The following is an 11,152-nucleotide window of genomic DNA, read 5'->3' on the forward strand; positions in this document are numbered from 1 at the left end:
ATGTGGAGTTCTGCTTGAATGGGCTACATTTTAACTTCGTCTCTCATATTGAGCACATCACCACACCCTGTCTCACCATGAGAGGGCACTGTTGCCCAGACATTGTCAAGCCTATAAAACCCTTGGCCTCAAAACCACAGCACTGACCTTTAGAACAAGTTCTCAATTTGTTTACGACATCAATAGGAGGACGATCCCTTTCAAACGACTCAACAGTCTGGGTCACTTCAATGTGCTCAACTACAAAAAACCAGGGCAGTTAAGGTGCCCATAATTTGTGATGCAACCTTTCTTCTGGCAAATGCCAATTACAGCTGCCTGCTGAGGCATTCAAACAGAGCAATTAAACTATTGCGCAAGGACAATCATATGCAGCAATTCGACTTGATCCAGGTGAGGTTCTTCGACATTTTAAAATGTTCTGCGACTTGTATGACAGTAGTTGACCTTTATTTGGGGTGGGGAGGGGTTACTCCAACCTCGGCAAAGACTCCCATAATAAACACAAGAGTTTTGAATTTCAAACGTTTATTTTACATTTCAAGACTTCTTGCTTGCAGCTGCAACCTGAAGGAGACAAAGAACAAACTGTTAGGATGTTTAAAGGAATACCTTGGACATGCTAGCATGGCTAAATAAATCAAACCTGAAAAGGCAATGGGGTCCATGCCATCTACTCCATTCAAAGTTAAACATTAACATTCTCGACTGAATCGTTTATTAAATACTCCAGAAATGATTCAAACAGTGCTAACTGCTCATTTGCCCACTTGCGACCCTGTTGTCAGTCAGGATACTGAGGAAACGCGCATGTCGATACCCACTAAACACATTCGTTCTCGGCCCATGAGGAGAGCCAGAACGACCGCGCCCAACTTGGACTGGGGGGGACGTGCTGCAGAAATCAGGTTCTTTTATCTGAATTCAGCTCATTATGGGATCAGGCAGAATAAAAACGCAGCCATACGGCTGCTCAGCCAGCATGAAATTCAATCGGCTTGTTTACTTCCTGCAGTCTTGGATTGTCTCAGCCGCACGGCTGACAGCGAGGGGCTGGCTACGGCAAATGGGCCGAACGGCAACAAGGGCATTTCGGGAAGAAGGAGGGGGAGGTTTCTTGATTCTTTCTGAGGCTCTCAGCTTGAGTTATTGTGCCCACAAAGGCAGTTACCTTTCATGCTTGAAACTTTGTCTGAAGCCTTGGGACACCCGGCTTAAGGTTTTTAGAGTGATGGATGACTGCAGGATTCAGGTTTTCATTGCAAACCTGCATTTGCACAGACTCATTTGAGCAGAATACTGGAGGTGCTGACTGGATTTCTACAGCTTTAGAACACTTGGTGAGTTTCACTCAAGGGCTTCTGAAAACCTACAGGTAAATGTCCAATTTGAGTGCAGTCCATATGCTAAGCTAGACGGCGTGACACTGACCAGCATTAGCTACAACCAAGAATCAAGCCAGGCAGGTTAGAGAGATGAGGTTGGCTAAGGTTGAGAAGAGTCCTCACCTGACCAGCGATTCTGTCCAGGTCCCTGGTGCCCTGTGGAGTCAGCCTGCGGCCGCTGTCAATGCATAAGCCAGTTAGGTTAGATGGAATAGGCAAAAGTACATACTATCAAATTGTGCAACATAAACTGAAAGCTCAGATTAGCATGACGATCATGTGGACAATGTTTCTTCTAGCTCTAATGTGCAAAATTAGCATTTTTATACCCATCATCCACAAGTATGTACTTTTGGCCAGCTCAGATCACTCACCCATTGGGGTCCTTCTCCACCATCTTGAGAGCTTCCAAGGCCTGAAGTACTTTACGGGCAACGTTCTTTGAGCCCACACTGAAATGAGAGGGGCACACTCCATTCCTCTTACGGCCACCATAGATCTTGGTCATGGAGCCCACGCCGACACCACCGCGCAGGTAAAGGTGACGGACTGTAGAGGCTGAGACAACGAGACAAGAAGGTCAGGAAGATGTGAGAAAACATGTAAAACCTCAGTCCTACGGTAACAACTGCAGATATTAACAATGTACACTTTACAAGTAACAGTCAACCTTTGAAAGCCCAATTCTCAAACAGTCCTCATGCAGCATTCAGATATTTGCCAAGTATTAAAGCTAAACTACTCTCTTCACTGAATACACATTCTATACCCGTTCTCCAGCGGGGTAAGGCCAAAAAAGATAAGGCATATTTCTCCTTTATATGTAGACTGAAGCAGTACATCAAGCTGGATCAATATTTTTGACAAATACACCACAACAGCACAGCCCATTTGCAAAAGCACACTGCAACAACAAGTCAAGTAAAAGTGCTCATTAATTAACCGTATTCACCATTACACACAAACAAAGATGCAAACATCTATAAACTAACTCCAAGATCTCAACTCAAAAAAAAAAAAAAAAAAAAAAAAAAAAAAAAAAACTCGCCTTTTGTCAATTGAAGTGGTGCAGTAGTCAAGCTGTTCAATAGAATTTACAGACTCACTCGCTTGTGTTGAGACAAACTGCGCTGAAGTGATGAGGAATTAAGAGTTCCAGACAGATTCACTTGCTTTCAACCAACTCTTCCAGCTGTCAAGACCACAGCTTGTAAAATCTAACACCCACTGTGTTCAGAATAGAGGTATCCATTGTGAAATGTCAGAGCTGCCGATCGTCCAAATTATTCTAGCTTTTTGGAAACGTAATTATCAAGCAGGGGTGTCTCAGCGAGAAGCCCTGTTGCATGTTTGAGCAGAAAACGTGTGAGACGCTTAACTGTGCACAGCAGCAAATGCTTGTCTAGAGGCTGAGCATAAGGGCATTAAAAAGCCAGTCTGTCTAAATGGCTTGATTTCTCCATCTATTGTTTTGCTGCAGATTTCTAAAGTCAATATTCTTCTAACTGAGCACACTTCGGGACAAGTACGGCAATATTTCATCACTCAAAACTGGGAATAAGGGGAATACTCAAACCATGCAATCCATAATTTATATGTAGCTTAGAAGTGACAAAGTGAAGCAGAAATTTGGTAAGCCAATAATTGCTTTTGCCTGCCATCCATTAAAGGCTCTGCTCATGTATTCCAAGTGTTTTGCTGTCTAATAACTACTTGAGGAGCTAATCCGTCTAGTGTGTATTCAACTGCACTGCCAGCTCTACCAATTGAAAGCACAGCACTAGTATCCCTGTGGCAAACAACAATGAGACACGTACTTAGCAAGCTGGTGAACGGCACACTTAAAGATGAGTGTCACTGCTCAATGTGTCTGCGTTAATTTCTCAATCCTGTATATCTTTTTGGAGAAAAAACCACCAAGCCCAGCCAGGTCTCTTTATAATAGACAATACAAGCAGAGAACCTGGGCATACTCAAAACTAGACACTGCATTCAACTGTGGCTCCAGTTATTCACATTACTTCCCTCCCATTTGTTTGTTATTTTATTATCCTTTCTCTCCATTTCCCACTCCTCAGCATCCCAGTTGTCATTTGTTCCTCTTCCAGTCTTTCCATCATCCACTCACACTGATCAGCTTATCTACTCATTTCCTTCTCCCCGAGTCTTCCACTTCTATCATCTCCTTTAGCACTTTTTACCTTAACCCACCATTTCTTTTCCAATTTCTCTGACCTCATCCATTTTCTCTCTATCCATCCTGTTAATTTTTCCCTATTTTTTGCCTCTTTCCAATCATCCATCCATCTTCCATTTCTCTATTCTCACAGCTGCCCCCCCGCTCCTCCATCCAGCTTACATTCGTCTTCAACTTCTCTGCTCCTCTCACTTTGTTTATGCTCTATGCATTTTCTTCTCACACTACATCAACCTTTTCTTCCCTTCCTTTTTTCCTTCATCCTTCTGATCCATGTCAATCAGCAGGTAGTGTAGAGAACCACCAAGAGATACACTGCCACTTTGTATTTTATTGCCTGGATTTCACAAATACAGAACACTTACCAGCTCTAATGTAGAACCAGTTTTCATCGCAGGGGGCCAGCTCCTTGTGCTTGGCCAGTTTTACAATGTCAACCCAGTCTGGCACCTTCAGCTTCCCTGACCTGTAGGAAAACAAGAAGAGTCTCAAGACTTTCCAGCTATAGAGGACAGTGCTATTTTGTAATATACCAAGTCTTTGAAACATATATATGACCATTTTCAGATGGACTGAGGACTACTCACTTTTTCAGGAAGGCTGCCAGCGCCCGGACAAACTCCTGCTGGTTAACGTCTTTTACTGTTACACCACCGCCTGGCATCTGCAAGACCAAATTACAAGTAGACAAACTTAGAAGAACTGCACTTCATTAGCAAAAGAAATGTGTGCGATTGAGATGTAAACAGTCATTCAGAGGGGACCGATGTGAAATACTACGTTCTAGAGAAGCATGCAGAATCACAAGTGGTTAGATTATATAGTGGATGCTCTGACATCGTTTTATCATAATTTTGTGATCCAGGTTTGGCTTATATGCATCAATCAAGTTGTAAGGCAAAATACCCCCTCCATCTAAAAAAAAAAAAAAAAAAGGTAAACACAATGGCTAAATCTGAGTTGTAGACATCGTAACCTCTAATGTAGCCCCCATCACCACTAAGAAAATGTGGAAGTGGCATTTTTCTACAACTAACCACGTCACATCAGGTCACTGTGAATGACTGTACAGCAAAAACTACCATTCAAACATTTTGAAAATTGTGTAATTTCCCTTAACCCCAGAAGAATTATGCATAACTGAGATAAAACAAGACAATAATTCACGACACCGGTACAGTGAAACCACCACGGCTACACAAACTAACACTGGCTAAAGGCATGAGGATTTACCGCACTAGCCAACAATGTTACCTTAGAAAATAACACCTAAAATGAACTGAAAAATCGAACCATGAACGTAAAGGCAGACCAGCACACATACAAACGCGTACAAAATGTAAGTCCGGCACAGTTAAGCTAGCTAAGCTATTCGCCCATACACGCCGCCCTCGCCGCAAACATGCGCTCAGTAACTTTTATCCAACCTCCTGGACAAATGAGCCCAGAAATGCAGCCCAGTTTGAGCCCAATAAGGGCTCATACGAGTGAACCGCTATATGTTACTCCGGTCATTTGTTGAAAGCTCCCATTTCCTCAGAGATGCAGTTAATACCCGAGACTAAGGCGGGTGTCGTTAGCGCCGAGCTAACATAGGCCTCGATGCTAGCGACATCAGCTGAACAGAAATGTTACACTCGCGAACGTTTATTTTCATTTTTCAGCCTTTATCACTACCTTATAACAATACTTGAGGGGTTAAAATAAACGTACTGCATGAATGAAGTCGTTTTTGATGTTTTTCGATGACGTAAAACGCTTAAAATGCACGTTATAAGCCAGAAAGACAGCGCAACTTTACCTTGCGTGTGGACAGCAGAGAGAAGAGGGAGCGGAGGGGTTTCTCATTCAGCTTAACAGGGGCAAGTCGCGTTCGCTCTCGCGAGATTTGGCACAGCGTCATCAGAGATTTTCTAACAAAGAGGCGCGCAGGAAGGCGAATTCAAATAATGAGAGGTTAAAAAGTTAAAAAGAGAAACCAATTCCTTCAGCACATCAGAGTAATATTAGTGATATTTTATCAATATTTCAGTTTTTATAAACAACTCGTTCCGAGCGTTAATACTGGGATGTTTGATTCTGCTTGCTTCCTTGACATTCGTTAGAGGAAGTTGATTCATTAATACGAACAGTTGGAAAGAATCGGTTCGACAGACTGAATACACATCCCATCACCAACGTGTTCAAAGAATCGGTACATTGAGCTGAATCAATATTTCCATCGCAGATATTTCAGTAATATTTCAGCTTATAGAAACGATTCGTTGATTCAGTTTGCATAACCGATTCTTTTAACACGTGCGATGAGAAGTTTATTTATATGTTTCGTTATTAATGCTGACAGATAAACTTCCTATCACAAATGTGCTGAAGGAATTGGTTCAGTAAACAGAATCAGATTTTCCATCGCTGATATATCACTAATATTCAGTTTATTCACATGGTTCATTCTAAATATTAATAGTTACTTTTGATTCGGTTTACTGAACTGATTCGTTCAACACATGCTTAATGAAAAAGTTTGTTAATGTTATCAAAATATGAATCTCAGGTGATCGATTCAGTGAGTGGTGCTCAAAATAGGCTTTGATGTCATCACAATTCAAAACACGTCTATATATTGCATACATATACACAGAAAAAGGAATTCTTGTGAATCAGTTTGGCTCAAATTGTTTCCTGCTTCCAGCATTTTCAGATTCAGAATCAGATTCCTTTGTTGATCCCAGGGGGAAATTGCAGTTGTTACAGTTGCAGCCATTTATGTAAAAAAACACTTTGTTAATTATTTAAGACAATATAGAGAATTTACAGTATGTACACCAGATTTAAGTACTTAAGAATATAGTAAGATGGCAGTGATTGTGATAGTAATATGAAGCAGTTACAATTATTTAAATTATTTCAATTAAGTTAGTGTCCCACTGAGTTATTGCACACACAATTGTTATTATTGCACATATGAACAGTTTCGTATTGAGTTTTGTGAGTCACACACTGAGGGAGGAGTTATAGAGTTTGATGGCCACAGGTAAGAATGACTTCCTGTGGCGCTCTGTGGTGCATTTTGGTAGAGAGAGTCTTGAGCTGAATGAGCTCTTGTGTCTCATCACCGTGTCGTAGAGTGGGTGGGAGCCATTGTTCATAATGGCCCGCAGTTTAGACAGCGTCCTCCTCTCCGACACGAGTCCAGCTCCACACCCACAACATCACCGGCCTTGCAGATCAATTTGTTGAGTCTGTTGGCGTCTGCCACCCTCAGCCTGCTTCCCCAGCATGCAACAGCATAGAGGATAGCACTCGCCACCACAGACTCGTAGAAGATCCTGAGCATAGTCCGGCAGATATTAAAGGACCTCAGGCGACGACTTTGGCCCTTCCTGTAGAGGGCGTCAGTGTACTTAGCCCAGTCCAGTTTATTGTCAATATACACACCCAGAAATCTGTAATCATCCACAGTGTCCACACTGACCTGATGGACACAGGGGTCACCGGTGCCTTGTCCCTCCTCAGGTCCACCACCAGTTCCTTTGTCTTTGTCACATTGAGCTGCAGGTGGCTCTGCTCACACCATGCGACAAAGTCCTTCACCGTCGCCCTGTACTCATCCTCTTCACCCTTGCTGATACATCCAACTATTGCAGAGTCATCAGAAAACTTCTGAAGGTGGCAAGTCTCTGTGCAGTAGCTGAAGTCCGTGGTGTAGAGGGTGAAGAGGAAGGGAGAGAGGTCAGTACCTTATGGGACTCCAGTGTTGCTGACCACTCTGTCCGACACACAGTGCTGCAGGCGTACGTACTGTGGTCTGCCAGTCAGGTAGTAAACAATCCAGGCCACAAGGGGGGCATCTACCTGCATCACTGTGAGCTTATCACCCAGAAGAGCAGGCCAGACGGTGTTAAATGCGCTGGAGAAGTCAAAAAACATGACCCTCACAGAGCTGGCTGTCTTATCCAGGTGAGCATAAACTCGGTTGAGCAGGTAGATGATGGCGTCTTCAACTCCCAGGCGGGGCTGATAGGCAAACTGGAGGGGATCTAGAAAAGGCTGGATTATGGGTCGGAGCTGATCCAAGACGAGCCTCTCCATGGTCTTCATGACATGAGACGTCAGTGGCACTGGCCTGTAGTCCTTGGCGTCACTGGGTCGTGGCGTCTTTGGAACAGGAACAATGCAGGATGTCTTCCACATCATGGGGAGGAATTCCACCCATTTTCAAAAGCTCTGCATTATTCACTGGTTGAGACATAAACAAAGTCATTGGAAGTGATTTCATGTGAGATGCTTTATTGAGGAGAAACTTACCCATTCAGATTTCTTTACAGTGGTGGTGATAGGAACCAGGGGTCACAAGGTCACAAATATAGACAATTTAAAAAAAATATGATCTAAAATGATTAATAATCCTACATGTATCTTCTTAGTTTTTTCATGTAATGCTTCTTATGATTAAACAGTGGTAAAACTGAAAAAATTGGGGACTATTTTGCCTCACAATGTCCTAAAGTGGGGCCATGACTGCAATCATGTTTATTTAATTAACTATCATGCTTGTTTTGATTAGCATGTTAATTTACAAAGTAACACCTACCAAGACAATAAGATATGATGTTGGGTTTATTAGCCTCTAAAGGTAACATTTGCTAATTATTGCTGAAACCCATGAAAAATATGCTTGCACACACACACACACACACACACACACACACACACACACACACACACACACACACACACACCCTTTCTAAACCACTTATCCTTTTGGGTCACAGGAGCCTGTCCTAGCAGTCATTGGGTGGATGACAGGTCACCAGTCACAGAGCAGACAGACAGGCAGATATATACCTCCTATGGGGAATTCAGCATGTCTTGTTGGCCTGACTGCATGTCTTTATACTTTCCCAGCGATCATCGGGCAGAAGGCAGGGAACACCCTGGACAGATCGCAGTCCATCGCAGACAGTGAGACAGACATACACAATCACACACACACACACTTACACCTAGGACTCCAATTGGCCTAATTGCATGTCTTTGGATTGTGGGGGAAACCAGAGTACGTAGAGGAAAACAACACAGAGAACATGCAAACTCCACACAGAAAAGGCCCTGGTTACCCGGCCAGGGAACTGAACCCAGGCCTTTTTGCTGTGAGGCAACAGCGCTACCCACTGCACCACCGTGCGTGAATGCTCACAACATGTTCTGTACGAAAAATGGATTATGACGATACGGTTACTGAGCTAGAAAAAGAAAACTACAATATGATGATGATACTGTTTTAAGATTCCTCAACTTGCTAAGCAAGTTGTGATGCCATTGTGGCGTCACGGGGGCTGAGAGTCCACCTGACTGAGACTGCATGTCTGCAGCTAGACTCTACTGTATAACATCACTCTACGCCAGGGCTGCCCAATCAAGGTCCTGGAGATCTACCACCCTGCAGAGTTTAGCTCCAAACTTTAGCTCCAACCCTAATCAAACACACCTGATCCAGGTAAAAAAGGCCTTCAGCAGCCAGATGTGTTGGAGGGTGGTAGATCTGGAGGACCAGGATTGGGCCACACTGCTTTAGACCTTCTGTTCGACATATGTCACTGACTTTAAATTTCAGCCTGACCAGCTTTTCATTAAGATGTTAGAAATGGCTAACAGGGTCAGAAAAACTCACTGTACACAGCTATATACAACGTAAGTATGTTAATATGTCTGTTCAGTGTTTCAAATCTACATGTTTAATGTGGAATGGCCTGAAAAAAATTCATTTGAATCACTATTAGCTTAGCACTAACAAACAACTAGAATCCTATAGTGGCGCTAACAGAAATGAGCATTGTCATAGCTAGGGTGTTTGTATACCTTGAGTTTTGAAATGTATGGGCCCAAAATGTAGGCCTAGCTTATTAATCAATTTGATTGGTTGGCACAGGGGTTGGCTGGCCAACAATAGGATGACCCAGTTAGCGCCAAATGAAAGATAAGCATCTTAGCTAAAAACAGACACAGAAATGGCAGAAAGGATTTTTTGGAGTTAGTGCATTCATGACTAAATATGATATGGCGCATTTGTGTCAAGCAGCACGTTGATTGGCCCAACATGAAAAGTCTACAGTTTCAAAGAATAAAGCAAAAAAATAAAAAATTAACCAAACCACAAATACACCAAATTAGTGGCACTACATCAGTTCCACATTAGCAGTGTTTCATTAGTATGATCATACATGTGGGTTTTTTCCCTTAAGTTACATTTATGACCCAAACTTAAGGCCTAGTTTTAAGCTTTTGAAAAAAAATGGGCTGATTGGCACAGTGTTGAAGTTGAATTCCACCAATTTTGTCAAAATGTCTACATAATGAAATGGCTAAGATGTAAGCAAAGTCATCCAGAATGGTTCTGTGTGAAATGTTCTGTTCTAGAGAAACATAGAGTCAGAATTGCTCACAGTGGTGGTGATAGGAACCAGACATCCACTTCTAAAAGCACCCTCACCTAAAGTTATTATACCAAAGAGTTAGAGGTATGCTTCCTGATGCCTGACACGTTTTGTAATAGTTTTGGAAAAATGTTTTGGTCTAAAACATCTTCATGGTGGAGGGGCACTAGCATGCACATTGCTCTTGTTTTTGTCTCACACTTAAACAACAAAAGAGAAAAAGACTTCAGGAAAACAACATCAGATTATCATTAGAATAAACCAGCACACAAGTATAATTACCAAACCTTTGGAGCCAGTTGATGGACTGCGTGCGTGCATGTATGATCCATCACCAGGTGACCCCCAGTAACAGCCTCTCAGCCTCACAGAGTGACAGAAATACTGCTAGATATTTGAACTGCCTCATTAGCATGAATGAGCTGAAATGACTCCTAAGTACACTTTTTACAACCAGTCTAAAGGCTTAAAGTGAGAGAGTAAAGATAGGAGAACATAGAAGCTTGTCTGCCAACAGATGTATGTACGTGTAGTTTGGAGCAGAGCTACATGCACTCTGGGAGGGAGTGTTTTCGCTCGCTCGGGTTGGTGGGAGGGAAACATGCGAAAATAACATATGTATCATTTTCCTGCCTAATGACAAACATCAGAAAGCATTTAGAGGCGGGCAAAAGTCCCAACACTTCCATCAGAGATTACAGAGAAACAAGTAGTTTGTCTTCTGAATGATGCGCCTAAGCACAGGAACAAGGTAAACAGCATAGAAGTCATCAAATGCCTCTGGATTACAAATGACTTTGATATTTTGTGCTGTATTACATTTTACTTATAAGGCCGACCATCAAAATGAATCAATATAAAGTAATATTGGTTTTATGGAGAGCGGAACCCTCAGGGCCTTCCAAGCTTGCAGCAAAGACCTAATAGGAATTATGTATGTTTGTAATTTTTAGTTCACAAGCACATATTTTCCAAACCGCTTATCCTTCTGGATCACGGATGGGTGCTGAAGCCTATCCCAGTGGTCACTGGGCGGAAGGCAGGATACACCCTGGATAGGTCTGCAGTCTATCGCAGGGCAGACACACACATTCACACTTAGATGCAATTTATCATGCCCACTTGGCCTGACTGCA

General features: G+C 42.6%; 1 protein-coding gene across 1 annotated transcript; it reads right to left on the minus strand.

Moving 5' to 3' along the window:
• Positions 1-511: 511 nt before the first annotated feature.
• On the minus strand, positions 512-5,454 carry rps19 (ribosomal protein S19). The gene is made up of 6 exons (XM_017702044.2): positions 5,384-5,454; positions 4,170-4,246; positions 3,948-4,048; positions 1,760-1,943; positions 1,509-1,563; positions 512-567 (listed from the first exon to the last, which is right to left on the minus strand). The coding sequence occupies exons 2-6, from the start codon at positions 4,244-4,246 to the stop codon at positions 541-543; spliced, it is 444 nt and encodes a 147-aa protein (XP_017557533.2). The 5' UTR covers positions 5,384-5,454; the 3' UTR covers positions 512-540.
• Positions 5,455-11,152: the final 5,698 nt, after the last annotated feature.

The sequence above is a fragment of the Pygocentrus nattereri genome, chromosome 3, assembly GCF_015220715.1.
Source record: "Pygocentrus nattereri isolate fPygNat1 chromosome 3, fPygNat1.pri, whole genome shotgun sequence".
NCBI classification, from domain to species: domain Eukaryota; kingdom Metazoa; phylum Chordata; class Actinopteri; order Characiformes; family Serrasalmidae; genus Pygocentrus; species Pygocentrus nattereri.

Coding starts and splice junctions, on each gene's coding strand:
- rps19 (XM_017702044.2), bottom strand. CDS start 4,246: ATGCCAGGCGGTGGTGTAACAGTAAAAGACGTTAACCAGCAGGAGTTT. Junction 1,944..3,947: donor CTGGTTCTACATTAGAGCTG/GTAAGTGTTCTG, acceptor TCGTTGTCTCAG/CCTCTACAGTCCGTCACCTT. Junction 1,564..1,759: donor GTGGAGAAGGACCCCAATGG/GTGAGTGATCTG, acceptor ATGCATTGACAG/CGGCCGCAGGCTGACTCCAC.